Source organism: Girardinichthys multiradiatus, chromosome 4 (genome assembly GCF_021462225.1).
Source record: "Girardinichthys multiradiatus isolate DD_20200921_A chromosome 4, DD_fGirMul_XY1, whole genome shotgun sequence".
Classification (NCBI taxonomy): domain Eukaryota; kingdom Metazoa; phylum Chordata; class Actinopteri; order Cyprinodontiformes; family Goodeidae; genus Girardinichthys; species Girardinichthys multiradiatus.
The window spans coordinates 50,795,782-50,812,689 of NC_061797.1; the positions used below are offsets into that span (position 1 = coordinate 50,795,782).

Here is a 16,908-nt window from a genome sequence, read left to right on the forward strand (position 1 = left end):
AGGGTAAAGCCACAAAAGGTCACTGGAAAATAATCTGGTTATTCAGAGTGCTGTATCTAAGCCTATTCATAGAAAGTTGAGTGGAAGGAAAAAGTTCGGTATGAAAAAGTGCACCAGCAACATGGGTAACTGCAGCCTTGAGAATTGTCAGCCAAAATCCATTCAAGAGGAGCTTCACAAGGAGTGGACTGAGGCTGGAGTCAGAGCATCAAGATCCCATATGCGCAGACAGATCCTACACATAGGCTTCAAGGGTCTTACCTGGGCTAAGGAGAACCAGAACTGAACTGCTTCTCAGTGGTACAAAGTCCTGTTTTCAGATAAAAGTACAGTTTGTATTTCATTTGGAGATCAAGGTCCCAGAGTCTGGAGGAAGAGTGGAGAGGAACAGAATCCAGGTTGCTTCAAGTCCATTTTGAAGTTTCCACAGTCATGCTGGTTTGGGATGCCATGTCATCTGCTGGTTCTGGCCCAATGGGCTTTCTAAAGTCCACATTGATGCAGTTATTCATGCAAAAGGAGCCTAGACCAAGTATTGAGCGCATTGGAATGAACAAACCTTTTCGGAAACCTGACATTTCTGTTTAAAATATCATTTTTATTGATCTGATGTAATTCTGATGTTCTAAGAATTGTTCTTGAATTCTGGGTTTTCATTCTCTGTAAACCAGAATCATTAAAATGACATGAAATAAAGGCTTGAAATATTTCACTCTATGGGTAATAAATCTATGATTTTTACCTTCTGAAATGAGGAACAACAAATATTGAACCTTTTCACGATATTCTACTTTTTTTAAGATGTACCTGCTTCCCGGAAACCAAATAAACACAGGAACCTACTGAGTCTTATTTTTTTGAATACAAATTAATAAAATCTTTACTCCTGCATAAAAGGTACAACAGTCTTTTTAAACATTTTTTAAATAAAAATAAAAATCTTGATATTTCATTCTGACCAGATTATTAGGGAATGTATGAAATGATAATAAATAAATAAAAATCAATTTTGGTGCCAAAACAACTTTAACAAATCTAAATAAGATGAACCACTGGCCTGTTTTATTTTAACGTCTAAAACATAAAAAATGACATATGATGAGATATGAGACATATGAGATGGAATATGATAACATAATCTGAAATACATGAGATAGGAGATATATGAAGTGATATGAGTAAAATATATCTGAGATGTGAGATGTAATGAGACGAGATATAAAGGAAGATCATATTAGATGTGATGATATTTGATGAGACATGATATACACTAACTGATATGATATGAGAAATGAGAAGATGTGAATCATATGTGGAATATGATACAGAGATGTAATGAGCTATATTAAACATGAGCTATAATGTGAGATGAGATGTGTGATATACAACATCATATATGATACATGAGATGAGAGAAATGACATCTTCTGATCTGACTGTTTGTTGCAGATACTGGGATCTACCTCTAGGTGGAGCTGGGAGAGTTAAGGCTGAATTTTGTCTCCATTTTCTTTTACTTTCACTCTTTACTCTTAAGTTGGATAATTTGATCTGGGTGAAAATGATTTGTTTCAAATTCTAAACTTTCTGGTGATGTTTTAATCCTTGACCATGGTAGAAACAACTGGTCGCCCTCCTGAGATGGCTTCAGATGTAAATATAAGTTTTCCAGACTCAAATTTTCTGACAATTTGTTACCATTCTGCATGTTTAAACAGAAAGACATTTCCACAGCGGTCGGGCTTTAAGCAGCAAAAACACGACTGTAAGGAAGAAGTAGGATGGACTGACTTCTACGGGCAGCTTTGGTTTCATTAACGTATCATTAGAAATTCTGATATTTATCAGGGGGATGTTGGAACAGGGAATAAGGTCTGGAAATATAAAGATCATATATTCAAACCTGGACGAGGCTTAAATCAAATTCAGTTTTCAGACTGTACAGGAGCTGTTTTAAATTTACAGGACGCCAAATTCTGAATGTTTGATATTTTGACCAAAACTTTTTGTTGAAATGTAAACCAGAATTAGCATCAAAATCCTTGATTTAGAAATGATTATCCAAACTGGTTGTGATTCAGAGGTGGAGATAAACATGGTGCTCACTATGCTTAACAAAAAGACATAAAACGCAGAAAAATAAAATCACCCAGGATGCCCTTCAGTCACATCTCTCCACAAGGTTTATTCAGAGCGGAGTGACGAAAACAAGCCCTAGAGGCAGAAAACCTCCGAGAAAGAACAAATCTGCAGCCACAACACACACTCACCTACCTGACATCAGCCGAGGTCAAACCGGAACATAAACGTCTTAGATAATATTAAACCTACAGTCTGCACTAATGCGCCAAAATAAGAACCGCAGGAAGACAAATAAAACCTGTCTAAAAGGAAGCTGTTAGGACTGATGAAACAAGAGGAGGCTTGTTGCTCCAGGAGGTAAAGAAATGAAATGAAAAAAGGTCGACCTTTAGAGGACCATCTGCAGATAAAGATCCACATTCCACTGTGGGTAGAGATCTCAACAGGAGTGGATGCTGTGCAACAGGTCTCATATTTATCCTGTTACAGTGTGACAGCAGCCTACATCGAAATCAGGGAAGGTTCATCCTCCAACGTGGCCAAGCACACGCAACAAGCAGTAAAAACACTTAGACAGACAGAAGGAGCAGGTCTGAATCTGATTTTACAGGCGTTCTTCTCAGAGACGGGTGAGTTTACCTGCAGCCCTCCAGGCCAGGTCGTTGTTGGGACAGGTTGCTCTGATGTCAGACACCATGGTGGTGTAGGCCCTCTCTGGACAGCGGTCTCTGGTCGGACAGGGGGCTGAGGGCGGGTACAGATCCAAAGCATCTTTGGGGAGATCCTGACTGAAGGACCGAAGCTTTTCTGAGGAGAGGACACAGAAACACAAACATCAAGTTCAACCCCATCATGGACTTGTAAGTCACATACACCTGTAGCTTTTGCTCTCATAACTGACAGCTTATTTATATAATTCAAAACACACAATTTAAAATTTGTATCCATTTTTCTGCTGAACTTTAAGCTGTGCTGGGATTTGTAGTCTGCTTCTTCAGCGAGAACATCTATGAGATGATATATTCAGCTCCCATTAATTCCACTGATGCAGACGTGTCCTTTTTAACTGCACTAAACATGAACAGCACCCTACAGGAGAAAAGTGTCCTTTTGGCCTAAAGTTATAAAGGTTCACCATGATTCTATGGCAGATACATCTACAGAAATAAATGGATGGATGGTTGGATATTTCAGACATCAGGGCAGTAATAAAGTCTGAAAAAACAAATATTTTTCATATTTATCCAGACCTAAAAACTAAGAACAACTCCATGTTTGCAGACAGCGTAGGAACCCTGTATTCTACATGAGCAAACAACAACCACGGAGTAATATGGAGCCCCGATGGTTTCCTCACAATTTTAAAGGACATAAACTGCTGAAGAAAACTTGCTAAACTAGACTGCAGCATGCAGGGTTCATTAAATATATAGAGGCTTCCTGTGCAGAAACATTTACCACTAAAAACTGAACAGGAACACGCAAACCCATCCAGTCCACCATCTGCATTCATCAGCAGGCAGCAACTGGGGAAATACTGGAGTGGATTTGATATTTCTAATGTTCAGCTGGAACAGTTCCAGCAACATGTCTACAGAAAGTTGTTACCTGTTACAAACCAGCTGTAGTCCCCCCAGGTCCACTCAGAGATGTTTGCAACTGGAGGACTGTGGAGGGAACAACAAGGAGTCAGACCTCAGAACCATCTGAGCCTGAAGAACCAGAACCAGGTAAATTCCTACCTGAAGTCAGCCTCCTGCTCTGTCGTCCCGATGACAAACGGTACGTCGCTGAAGTTTCCCTTTTTCTCCCAAACCTCAAAAGGTGGAGCTTCCAGGACGTATCTATCTACCACTGCAACTGGCCCGATGAAACGCCCTCTAGTGGGGAGGTCGGTTAAATCATTTGCTCCCCAGGATGGGTACTCCTCCCACGGGATGGCCTGAAACAAAGACACAAACACCACCTGAATAAAACCCACACGCAGCTTTGATTTCTAAACCTGGGGAAAAGAAAGTTCATCCACTTTTAGTTCATCAGGACAGAATTAAATTGATCTGGTCTTCACCAGGTTCTCAGATTATTAAAATCTAACCTCAAGCAGACAAAAACAACCCAGAGATATTTAAATAGTTATCATTTATGAAACTCAGATGAAGTCAAAATGAAAGTGTTGGTGGTTTCATCGATAATGTAGCAGCCAGGTGCTGCTGATTCATCAGCAGGTGTGACCACCGCTATAAAAACAGGACTTCTGGAAGCTCCAGAGCATTTCCATGTTAACACAATGCCAAGGTGGAAACAAATCAGCAATGACCATTCCTTTATCAGGTGAAGAAGAACGTCTCAGATCCCTTATATTTTAAAAGTGGTTATGATGTACATACATGCTGGGTTTTATGTTTTGCTTTTATTTATTTATTTACCAGTTTTTTTAGTGTAGGTTTTATTTCAGAATAAAGATGAAATATATTATCAAATGATTATTTTTCCTTGACGACTACGAACCGCACAACGGAACCGTCTTCAGAAGGAGAATTATTACCGCCAATATCATTCACATGCCGGCTCTGTTTGGATCAGATGAAGGAAGACGGAAAATACGGAGAGAAAAGTAGAAGAAAATACCACAAACCCTTAGTATATCAAAAAATTCAAGGAAACAGATTTTGTGAGTCCATATGACTGCTTATTAAAGGAAGTATACATTTCATTTTTTGGTGGGGTTCAAGGAAGTATGTTTTTTATTGACAGGAGAAAGTTTCTGCCATAAAAACTAATTCTAACATTCTAACAACAACACTGACCACTCCGTGGGTGAAATATAAGAACATTTAGCAAAGAAAAGAAAAAACACTTAATTTAGCTTTAAGTGGGAGCATTTAAATGCTGTGTGCCAAAGGAACAGGTTTTACACCTCATACTGTATGATTAAGCACAGATCAAATTCTACAACAATTTTCAGGCATTCAATGTCTAATGATTATATATTATTATCACATGAGGAAGCTGCAGCAAAACAAATACCTAGGCCACAATCAGGACCCTCCCACAGGTGCTGGGCTGCATGTGGAAAAGCGCCCACACCTCCAAACTGTGCATAAAAGCTGCTGGAAAACTGAGGGATTGCATGAATTCTGCTCAGTACAAAGCAAATCCAAAATGTTTTTGTCATGCTGTTAAAGAGAGACATTGGCTTATCTAACAATAAGGAGCGATGGACAGTGTAGCGGCTCATAGCAGAACCCATTTAAAGCCCCTCTGAATGGTCCCATCAGAGTGATTAGTGAAAAACATTCCAAGTTTGGATTTTGCCTGCATGACTTCTAGTTACTGTAGTCGCAAATATATGTTTGCAGAGCGGAGCGCCATTTTGAATTATTGAGAGAAACGGCATGCTCATCAGTGTGACGCATCTGTACAGAAACCCTCCCCAACATACGTTCATGCTCCTGATTAGCAGGTGAAAGTTCTGATTGTTTTTCCTCCTCCATGGCAAGGCTGAAACAGCTGGTGGAGGTGCAGAAACCACCCATATTTAGAAGAAAATGACAGACTGTGAGGAAACAAAAATGTTACAAATCTGCTATGATCTAGCTGGGTTCCCACGCTGGAGACCGCAGGTCCTAATTAAATGTGATTAAGTATGAAAATTTCTCTACTTTGCTTTTAGTCATATTTTCTGCAGGTATGTTTAAACTTTAATAATTTTAGGCATAAATAAAGTGTGCCTTATTTTTAACGTATGTATATTGTAGTAAATTCCTATTTAAATACGAATTAAACTTGGAAGATTTGGTAGAAAAACAATCCGGTTATATTTTTGTTAACTTCCAGTTGCTATAATAAATGAAATAAAGAAGAAAAACCCTTTTACACATCCAATCTGAGTAAAAATAGCGTTCCATTTTTCCCCAACCATCCTGAGCGGCAGCATTAAACATTTTCAGTGACATTTTAAAAAGCTAATAAGAGAAAGATGCAGCACGACGAGTGCAGCTCTTCTCAATAATGAATGCAATGGAATGATGAGAGATGAACTTTCTCAAGTCATCCTGAGGTCGTAGTAAAACAAGTTAACAGAAGCTCATCAGAAATGTTCACTTCCCTTCGGAGGATATTCCATTTAGGAAACCTTAATGGAGTTTCAGTGTGAAGGAATATGTGTGTTTAAGCACGGCTGTAAATTTCACTTTCCATTTATCAAGCGACATTCATGTCCGAGAAGACCTGGATCTGACATTTACAATCCATAAAAATGAAAAAGTATTTTTCCATTTTAGCAAATGTCTTCAGGGGAGTGTAAAGAGAAGCTGAAGAAGAAACTCTTTATTCAAATCCTAGAATATTAAAAAAGAAATTAAAGAGAATTATTAGAGTACTTAAATTAGTGGCATATTAACTCTGCTTTGACAAAAAATAAATCCTTTACTCGGACGTTTTCACAGCTTCACATACAGTCTGTGTCCTACCTGGAGGACATGTCGCATGGAGAGACCTCGCAGGCAAGCCAGATCTTTGCACCCAGTCTTCTTCAGGAACACCAGGTTGTCCGTTTCGGCTTTTTCCAGCGTCGCATTGAGTATGTATGAGCCACTCATGTCCACGGCGGCGTGAAACAGACCTCTGGCCAGCGGGGAGGTCATTAAGGTCCACACCGAAGTCCCACCTTCATCAGTCCAAGAAACACAGACGAAGCTGCGGTTTATCTCACTGAAATACAGATTCTGCTCTCCTTACTCTCAGAAAATGTGACTTTTGCATGCTAGCTCTACATTTTGTCCCATCTAGTGAGGAAAATGAAACATTAGCTTTTATGGCTAGTCTAGTAATCCAAATCATGACAAAACTTGTCACATACAAACCTGATGAAATATCTTGACGCTTGGAAGCAGAACGCGATAAAATTCAGGAAAGTTCAAGGGGTGTGAATACTTTTGCCAGGAGATTAGGAGCTGCTGTCCCATCTAATGTCAGTGTTTGCTTCACAGCATGACCCAGTGACATGTTTTATGTGCTTTATTTTTAGTGCTTTCATACCTGAACTCTGTCCAAATATTGTGACTTTTCCAGGATCTCCTCCAAAGCCACGGATGTTCCTCTGGACCCACTTCAGAGCTGCGATCTGGTCCAGGAAACCATAGTTCCCTGTGGAGGGTGCAAAGGCATCGATTACTTTGAAGACCTGATTTGACATGAATTCTTTCCAGTGGCCCCATTTCCACCATTAGAAACAAAAGCAGATCACTAGATGAGCTAAATTCAACTGGTTTGCAGCTGAGGGAGAGGAGAAATGGGCCACTGGAACCAGGAGGAGTCAGAATTAGAAATGAGAGGCAGCTGATGGAGGAGCAAAACGACTCAAGTGGCACGCATCATCGCCATCATTATAACGTCATTTACCGGGTCGCTTCAAATTAAGGTCACAGCGTGTGTGTTTGGGTTATGTAACAGACGCCTGACTCACAACACGGCAACATTAACCCGGAAATGTCCGCATCGCTTTAACCTTCATTAAGTATTCAAATGTTAATGCAGGTGTGTTTTCAGACTGCAGCAAAACAATGTAAACAACATAAATATGATAAATACGCCATCGCACGCATTCTTTAATACAGCGCAGTGCTGCTGCAGTCTAAAACTGGTTGTTAAAAACCACCAGTACTGTGTTCTTACTGGAACTTCACTGAGCTTGTGAAAAAACATCCACTTTTAATCTGGCGCCTTTATTTGGAAATGGTTCTGGGAATCCAGCTCTGACGGCACAACGGACCAGAAAACAACATTTAACCAACATCTGAGGTAAATAAGGCAGATTTTCTGCCATTGTGGTGCTCCGTCTCAATGATGCACAGGACCTCTGGAACAATGAGCTGATGAGACCAAAGCAGAGATGTCATAATCAGAGATGCACTGATCCGATCGATTTTACCAGCCGGCACAGATTTTAGCCAATTCAGATTTTCCATTTAGACCTCATTTATATACAAGAAGAAATAAGAACAGCAATGAAAAGATTTCCTCTTCCTGCCTTGAGCGGTCCTTACTTTGTCATTTTAGGAGCATAGAGAGAAGTCACCGTTTACATTTATTGTAAACAAAACCAAAATGATCAGAGTTGACAATTTAAACTGGATCCATCAGCAGTTTCTGTCGATGGAAAATGTGATGCTGAGATTCCCAAAAGGTGCCAGCATGAGGTCTAAAGGATAAAACAGAGTGACTTTGCTGTATTCTGTTTAGCCTTCTCGTTATCTGCTGAGGGTCTTGCTCTCTCTCACCATCCTGCAGCCTGAATAAACTGCAGGAGTCGTACAAAATACTGTTTTCTTTTAAGCAGTTTCTTACTCTTTTTGTCCTTCCTCTGAAATGATTTTTAAACATCTCACTGATCCCAAAAGCAGCTTTGACTCTGCTTCACTCAGTCACAGCTTCCACACTGATCATCACAACTTGGTGGAGCTTACATGTGGTGCACTCTATGAGCAGCCAGTCAGTGGCGAAGCTCAAAGTCATCTATTTCTTTATGCATCTCTACTGAAAATATGTGCTGTGTTTAAAGTAAAACTAAAGCAAATCAGCACAAACACCTCAGAGCAGCTGTGAAGCATGGTGGTGGAAGGCTGATGATTTGGGCTGGTTTTGAAGCCACAGGACCTGGTGACCTGGCAGTTATTGGGTGTGCAAATAATTGTGCTGTGTAGACATGATTTGCACAGTTCAAACAGCCGGAGCGTACCTGGGATGTCCCATCAGATCCATCAACAAGACCAGTGGATGTCAAATCCGGCCAGGTCACCGCAATATAGATTAAAGAACTGTTTGTGAGCCAAAATCATTTTAAAAAGCAATTATTAAGTAGCAGGTGATCTCTGGTAGTTTATATGTTATTATTGCTCATTAATGTGGTCAGCTGTTAATGATGTGCTGAACTCAGAGTATATCTGACCTCATTCCTCCGTCAAACGTTTGGTTTGCCATTTAAGAGGAAAACTCCTCCTACACCACTTCTAGCTTCTTCTTTAAGGACCGCACCTACAACAGAATGGCTGTAAAAATGAAAGAATCTATGTTTTTGCCATGGCCCAGTCAAAGTTCACACATCGACCTCACTGAAATGCTCCGGGGAGACATTCAGAGAGCCCTGCAGCCATGAATCTCTGCATAACTCAAGAAGATTGGACCAACATTCCTCCACATCAATCTAAGAGGCCGATGAGTCAGACAGATGACCTGCTGAGAGGAAAACATTCTTTTAATAAGAGTTGTGAAACAACTGACTAACCTGAGGTGTTTCTTGGAGAACCTTCTCTCAGCACCTTCAAAGCCAGGAAGCCTAAAGCGTTGAGTCTGTAGTTAAAGCTGACATAAACGACATTAGTGTCAGCAGCGAGCTTCTCTGTGGGCGAGTATCCTGGCTCCCCCCCACTGAGCATCTGCAGGTATCCTCCGTGGATCCAGACCATGACGGGCAGCTTGGCGTCAGGCTGGAGCGTGGGGGTCCACACATTGATGAAGAGGCAGTCCTCCTGGCCCATCACCTTTCCCGTGCTTGACATCGGCTGCACCTGAGGGCATATGCTGCGGAAGCGGGTGGCGTCCGTCACGCCCTGCTTGCACGAAGGATCGGACGGAGGAGCCCAGCGCAGGTTACCAACGGGTGGAGCAGCATAAGGAATGCCCTTAAAGGAGTAGGCTCCATTTTTCTGTAAGACAGATGAAGATAAACGTACGTATTACCTGCCACCTTAATGCACAGAACCACTAGAATAAAATTATGTTAAATTCCTTGGTGCAGATTGAGGATAAGATAAAATAAGAGAAAACAGACACATGAACATTTTAACAAACCTTATTGAAAATTGCATTACTAGAAATAATACCAATTATTCATTTACATTCTGCACAATTCCTTCCTGGACCCTAATGCTGCTGCAAGCTTTATTAATGGACTCAGATCTTTAAAATGATCCCAGCAGGCAGGAGAAGGCTATGATTAATAATTATTTTCCCCAGAAGTGGTAATGACCTTCTAGACTTTGGGTCTTCTCTTTTGTACCCAACCCAGCACAGGTTCTCTAAAGGATTTGGCTCCAGGACTGAGTTGACCATAGATGGTTGATTTTAGTGTCTACTGTGTTGAGTTGGCCAGAGGATCTGGATCTTCTGCTGCTGAAGCCCCAATGATGGCCAGTTTTCAGTTTTTTGGTAGAGATCACCTTGTTTCCATCTCAGATGTTCTGCTATTTCATAGTTCCTGATGGAGAAACAGGCCCACAGCATCACAGCGAACCCACCTGGAGTGTTTGTTGCTAAAAGCTCAATCTTGGTCTCATTTGACCAAAGCTAAGTTAAACTCCCAGTAGACTAACAAGCTCCATATTTACTTCTGTAGTAGTGAGACAGGGAAGATGTTTTGCCTCCAAAACAAACCCAGTTGGCATGTAGGCGGCATCAAATGTTTGCTATGAAGACTTGGTGAGCCCAAATTGTCACCATTTATTTCAGTTCTCCAACAGCAAGCTTCAGAGATGTTTTTAACCTCCCTTATCATCCTCCTCACCATGCACAGTGGACGATAAACTTGGCATCTTGTCCAGCTTCACTTGTCAGAGCTCCAGGTGTTTTAAAACTATTGCTCTGACTGCAGAGAAGGACGCGTTTAGGCCAGGAGCTGTTGTCCTGTAGCCACTTCCTCCTCAGGATCAACACACCTGCCTTACTTGGCTTGTTGTCTTTCCCATTTTAAACATTGTAACATTTATACCTTACGGAAACAGGAAGTCATAGATTTTTGTGTTTTTTGTGACACCTGTTATTTCCTGTCAGTATTTTCACTACAGATTTATCAAATGTGACCCAAATAAAATCCAATATGGGGTATAATTTTGCAGCCGCCTTTAGGAAAACGATCCTCCTCAGGATAATAATTACACTCAGACATCAAGTTTTCACCCCATGAAGCAGCTGTGACTAACTGAAGCAAATACTACCAGTACTACAAGTAGTACACTTTATTATGCTCTGCTCAGCAGCATAAAGCTCAGCTGTAATGTCTTAAAAGGGAAGTGAAACTGGGCCTTGGGATAAAAATAAAATTCTGAAATTTGTGCTGACATCAGCAGCAAACATTTGCTGTTTTTTATGGATTTAGATTAAATCTACCTTCTGGACCTTTTTTATATAACATGTATTTTATTAGGGGACAGTGCCTCTGGACTGGCAGACTGGGGTGGTGGTCCCCCTTCATAAGAAGGGTGACCAGAGGGTGTGTTCCAACTACAGGGGGATCACACTCCTCAGCCTCCCTGGTAAGGCCTACGCCAGGGTATTGGAGAGGAGAGTCCGGCCGATAGTCGAACCTCGGCTTCAGGAGGAACAGTGTGGTTTTCGTCCCGGCCGTGGAACACTGGTTCAGCTCTATACCCTCTACAGGGTACTCGAGGGTTCATGGGAGTTTGCCCAACCGGTTCACATGTGTTTTGTGGTCCTGGAGAAAGCATTCGACTGTGTCCCTCATGATGCCCTGTGGGGGGTGCTCCAGGAGTATGGAATCGGGGGTCCTTTGTCACCGGTTCTGTTCATAACTTTTATGGACAGGATTTCTAGGCGCAGCCAAGGGCCGGAGGGGGTCTGGTTTGGGGACCAGAGGATTTCGTCTCTTCTTTTTGCGGATGACGTGGTCCTGCTGACCCCCTCTAGCCAAGACCTACAGCATGCGCTGTGGCGGTTCGCAGCCGAGTGTGAAGCGGCTGGGATGAAGATCAGCTCCTCCAAGTCCGAGGTCATGGTTCTCGACCGGAAAAGGGTGGCTTGTCCTCTTCAGGTTGGGAGCGGAGTTCCTGCCTCAAGTGGAGGAGTTTAAGTATCTCGGGGTCTTGTTCACGAGTGAGGGAAGAATGGAGCAGGAGATCGACAGACGGATCGGTGCGGCTGCTACAGTAATGGGGGCGCTGTGCCGGTCCGTTGTGGTGAAGAGAGAGCTGAGCCGAAAAGCAAAGCTCTCGATTTACCGGTCGGTCTACGTTCCTACCCTCACCTATGGCCATGAACTTTAGGTCATGACTGAAAGAACGAGATCCCGGATACAAGCGGCTGAAATGAGCTTCCTCCGTAGGGTGGCCGGGCTCTCCCTTAGAGATAGGGTGAGGAGCTCGGCCATCCAGGAGGGGCTCGGAGTAGAGCCGCTGCTCCTCCACATCGAGAGGAGCCAGTTGAGGTGGCTCGGACATCTATACCGGATGCCTCCTGGACGCCTTCCTCGGGAGGTGTTCCAGGCACGTCCCACCGGGAGGAGGCCCAGGGGACGGCTCAGGACACGCTGGAGGGACTATGTCTCTCGGCTGGCCTGGAAACGCCTTGGGCTCCCCCTGGAGGAACTGGAGGAGGTGTCTGGGGAGAGGGAGGTCTGGGTGTCTCTGCTGCCCCCGCGACCCGGTCCCAGATAAAGAGGAAGACGACGAGTACGAGTATTTTATTAGTGTGATAACAAGAAATATTTTTCAGCATAGTTCCCCAAATAAATACAAAAGATTTCTTGCACATGTTTTGCACACAGGATGACTTAAATGATCTTTCAGCCTGTTGGGTCCAAACTCACGTGTTTTCCTCTGAACTGCCCGCAGTCTGTCAACACCTGGACCAGTCCTGGCGGCGGAGTCTGTGCCATGTAGCCCAGGTAGGCGGCGAGAGCGAGCAGGGCGAGCACACCCAGGCAGATGAGGAAGATGCAGCGTTTGGACAGCACCAGGAAGGGGCTGATGTAGTGCCGGCGACGGACGTACTGCACTTCCTCCTCATCGTCCTCCTGCACCAGGTAGCGGTACTCGGTCCTCTCCGGGACCTCGAATGCATCCTCATTCATCTTCTCTCTGGAAGAGAAAAAAAGCCCAAAAAAACGTTATGTGGGGGTTAAATGTGGAACAGGAACCATGTGAATGTGAGGGTGGGTTGATGCAGACACCTTATAGACCTTTTCTGATCAAACAATGCCAAGCCAACTTTATTTATAAAGCACTGTAACAGCAAGCACTGACCAAAGCACTGGACATAAAATACAGTAAAAAACATAAAATACAACCACATATTAAAAATAAAATATATGGAAAAGTATAAGGAACAAAACAGAACATCGACATCAGAATATCAATAAAAACCTAATTAAATTAGCATTCTAGAGAGAATTCAAACAGGTTGGTCTTTAAAGCAGATTTAGAAACATCAACAGAGTAAAATAAATGCTTGTCGCTTCATTTATGACACGTGCATTCATAAAACCTCCACCTCCCCAACAAACTTTGGACATTCCTCAAAAACATGAAGTATCTAATCCTATGCTTGTCGTATGCCCTTTAAAGGATGACTTAAATATTACAAGTGCCAGTTTTCCCTGACAGCCTAAGGAGCTTGTACAGTGAAAACGGCATTTACTGCGCGGGTCTGAGGTAAAGCCCTGCGGCGCTAAACCACCAATGATGCTGAGTGCAGCACACAGAGGCGACTTTTCTAAATAACAAGTCAATATCTGCAAAGTTTCATCCGTTAAAATCTGTTAGTGCTTAAATTAGCATTAGAAATAAACTTGGTGTATTGAGACAGAGAGAAATTAGTAGATATCCTGTCTCTATTGGATCCGTCACAGCGCATGTCAAAGGTCAACCAAACTGAACTTAATGTTCATGCAGCATTTCACCAAGCTTGTATTTTCTACACTGCAGAGCAAAATCGATTCAGTGGGCAGCATGTGTTAACAAAATTGGCAACAAAGAGAAGAGACTCCAGACGAAGCCGCTTAGCTTGATCAATTAGTTTATAAAATGACATGTGAGATGAGTAATGGGACGTATCAGTGGTGAAATGTGAGATATGTTGTTAAAAAGATGTAGGCAATGAAAACATTTACCCATGTTGGGAAGCAGCCTCCCAGACGGGGAGAAATTCACATTTCAGGACCAAAATAATTCACACGTCATCTTTAGGGACAAATTCAGATCGTCAAGCAACAATGACCCAAACATTGAGCTGAACAGAGGACCAGTCACTCATGTGTCCTAACTGTCCCATTAGTGACCTTGGCAGCACTATCAGTGTCACTGTTCTGAATGCAACTAATAAGCCTGAAGAAGAAGCTTTTTGGATGAGAAGGGAAACGTCTTCAAGAAACATAAGAAGTCCAGTTGCCCTCTACTTAAGCACTTAGCAGTTCTTTGCTATATTGACATTGCGTACAGTGGTAATACTAGAATTATACATTAGTGCCACATTGTGCAGCAGAGGTTTGTAAAACTGCTAACCTGGCAGTAAAACAAGCTGCTCTCTTGTTCACCAAAGCTTTTCCTTTAGCTCTGCAACACAAGCAATGCAGCTTTTTCTGCTTCTGCCGTAATTTCTGTGGAGGACATACATGCAACTGTCCACCCTAGGACACCATATGTCCAGCGGTGAAAGGTTTGCCAAACAACTTATCCTCCAGAATTAACATTAATCATCATCTTTGAAAGCAAATATTAAGAACCTGATAACTTTTCTCTCAGTTCATAAATAAACTCATTACTAATAATAATTTTGCCTTACAGCAGGTTTCATGCTTTGGCCATCAAAAAGCCATGGATACATCCTTGTGTCATGACACTAAACAACAACTGCATCTAATGTTGCTTTAACCTCATGACTCTTTATCACACACCTTGCTTTGTCTTTTGTCAAACCACCCCTGCCTTGCACACTGTTTGCCTCGCTGGGTGACAAATGGTGCGAACCCACTGCTTGACACAATGATTGCACAACTAGCTCAGCAGGTCTCTTTATGGTTTTCCATGAATCCATAATTCAAAGTTCAAAGAGTTCAAATCTTAAATAAGGCTAAAGCATTTCTGGAAAACTTCTCTGCAAATTCTAATTTATTTCTCAACTCAGCTAGCGATGAATTGAAAATATGTGTCAGCATTTGTTCATGTTGGTCATTCATCAGAAGCACTATTCACAGTGTGACAAAATAAATGAACTTCTCTGCATTCCCGGCAACTGATGAATGATTCCTCAGCCTCCTAATCCTGGTAGAAAACACCAGGTGATGTACTGCAGACTTTCAGCAAGAATCAGCTCCTCGTGTCACCATCTAGTTGATCAATTTAAATGTCCAACCTCTTGAATCTAGCTTCTGTATTCACCTCCACAGGCTCTTCCAAAGTTACTTTTTGTTCCTGTCACATGAAACAGAGTAACTGTCTGGAGTACCAGGAGAGAACACAAACATACACGAGGAGAACATGCAGGGTTTCCCCTACTATTATCCAAGGGGGCTCCCACCTGCCCCCTCAAGAAAATCACGACATCTGTGTGTTTCCACATATTAACAATTTACCTCAGTGGGAGAGGAACTATGATGTTTCCAACTTATGGCGGAGGAACACATGAGGAGCAGGAAGGGGGAGAACATCTATTCCTCCGACAGTCAAGTTCATTTTTTTTTTATGTATTTTCTAAATAATATTGCAGAGCGCAGAACAGAGAGGAGGAAAGAAACCAACCATGGTGGTTTATGCCATCGTATGTAATTTACCTGGTGCAAATCCCAGCCTGAAACCTTCCTGCATGTTCTCCCTGTGCATTTGGGGGTTCTCTCCAGGTACTCCAGCTTCTTCCCAGTCAAAATGACCTGACTGTAAGGTCAACTGGGAGCTCTAAATTATCCTTGGTATGAGTGTGTGCATGTGTTGGACTGGCAACCAGTCCAGGGTGTACCGGACCTCTCGTCCAGTAAGCGGGTATGGACAATGGATGGATGGATGATTCATAAAGCTAAATCAAAGTAGCTTGGAAATGGACTGAACTAAGACTGAGAGAAAAAGAAGCCAAAGTCCAAAGAAAAACTCGGAGGCCTTCAGGAGGGCTGAAGAACTGTTGATCCAGACCATTTTAAAAGAAAGTCCGGAAAGAGAATAAAGAGACATGAGAGCTGGTTGAATACTTTTGCACAGTGCTGTACTCTTTAACCTGACCCATTCGGCTCGTTTACGTTTCAAACCGGCGGATTTTTGCAATTTATGTTTAAATTTACCAATAAATGTTTAGTAAAAAGACAAAACGTTTAGATTAAATACTCAAGTGTTCGCACTAAGAACTGAAGAAAACACAATGCGTGGAAACAATCAGCGGACATACTGGGAGGAGAAAGCCTGTCATGACCCAATGCAGCCAGTACAACCAGTAAAACACAACCAGTGTAACCAGTAACACACTTGCAAAACCGCGTGTTTACAGGAACAAATGCAACAAACGTGCATTTATGTAAAAAAAATGATTAAGTTCAGCTGGCAAAAATGTAAAAGTAAAGCTTGAATTACGCTAAATATTAAAAGGTGGTGAGACATTCCTGTAAACATTTCTGACAGTTAACATAAACTCAATTATCGTGTATAAACCGGTTTCCTGCCGCTCCCACAACCTCAAATAGCTGCATAACTACACCTTAATACTTTAACTAAATTGAGAAAACATGAAAAACAAAGTTTAATAACTCACCATGTCCTAAAAGCGCCCAAATACGTAAAAAGTATAGTTCAGAATCTGAAGTTGACGCATTTAGTTTGGACCTGTCCGAGTGCGCATGCTCAGCACTTTCCCCTTGAAAGGATATTTAAAGAGACAGTACCGCAAACGCAGTTAATATCTAACCCACTGGAGCGCGTTAGGTTTGGCTGGAGCTAGAAACTGTTATGTCAAAGTGGTTTTATGCCAAGGTTATTGAATTAACTTTTAAACCTTAGTCACGTTTTATTATGGTCACTTCTTTATTAAGAAGGTGATTATTTGATCAGTCAGATG

The 16,908-nt window shown here is 42.1% G+C and overlaps 1 protein-coding gene across 2 annotated transcripts in view; it reads right to left on the reverse strand.

Moving 5' to 3' along the window:
- Nucleotides 1-16,707, reverse strand: part of si:ch211-71n6.4 (para-nitrobenzyl esterase) — a 26,528-nt gene extending 9,821 nt beyond the window's left edge. For both annotated transcript variants that reach the window (XM_047363525.1, XM_047363524.1), the window contains exons 1-8: nt 16,606-16,707; nt 12,683-12,953; nt 9,368-9,788; nt 7,123-7,230; nt 6,555-6,751; nt 3,825-4,024; nt 3,691-3,749; nt 2,722-2,889 (exon numbers count right to left, since the gene is read on the reverse strand). In XM_047363525.1, coding sequence (XP_047219481.1) covers nt 2,722-2,889; nt 3,691-3,749; nt 3,825-4,024; nt 6,555-6,751; nt 7,123-7,230; nt 9,368-9,788; nt 12,683-12,946 — 1,417 coding nt within the window. In that variant the 5' untranslated portion in view covers nt 12,947-12,953; nt 16,606-16,707. The remainder of the gene's footprint in view (nt 1-2,721; nt 2,890-3,690; nt 3,750-3,824; nt 4,025-6,554; nt 6,752-7,122; nt 7,231-9,367; nt 9,789-12,682; nt 12,954-16,605) is intronic.
- Between the last annotated feature and the right edge of the window lie 201 nt (nt 16,708-16,908).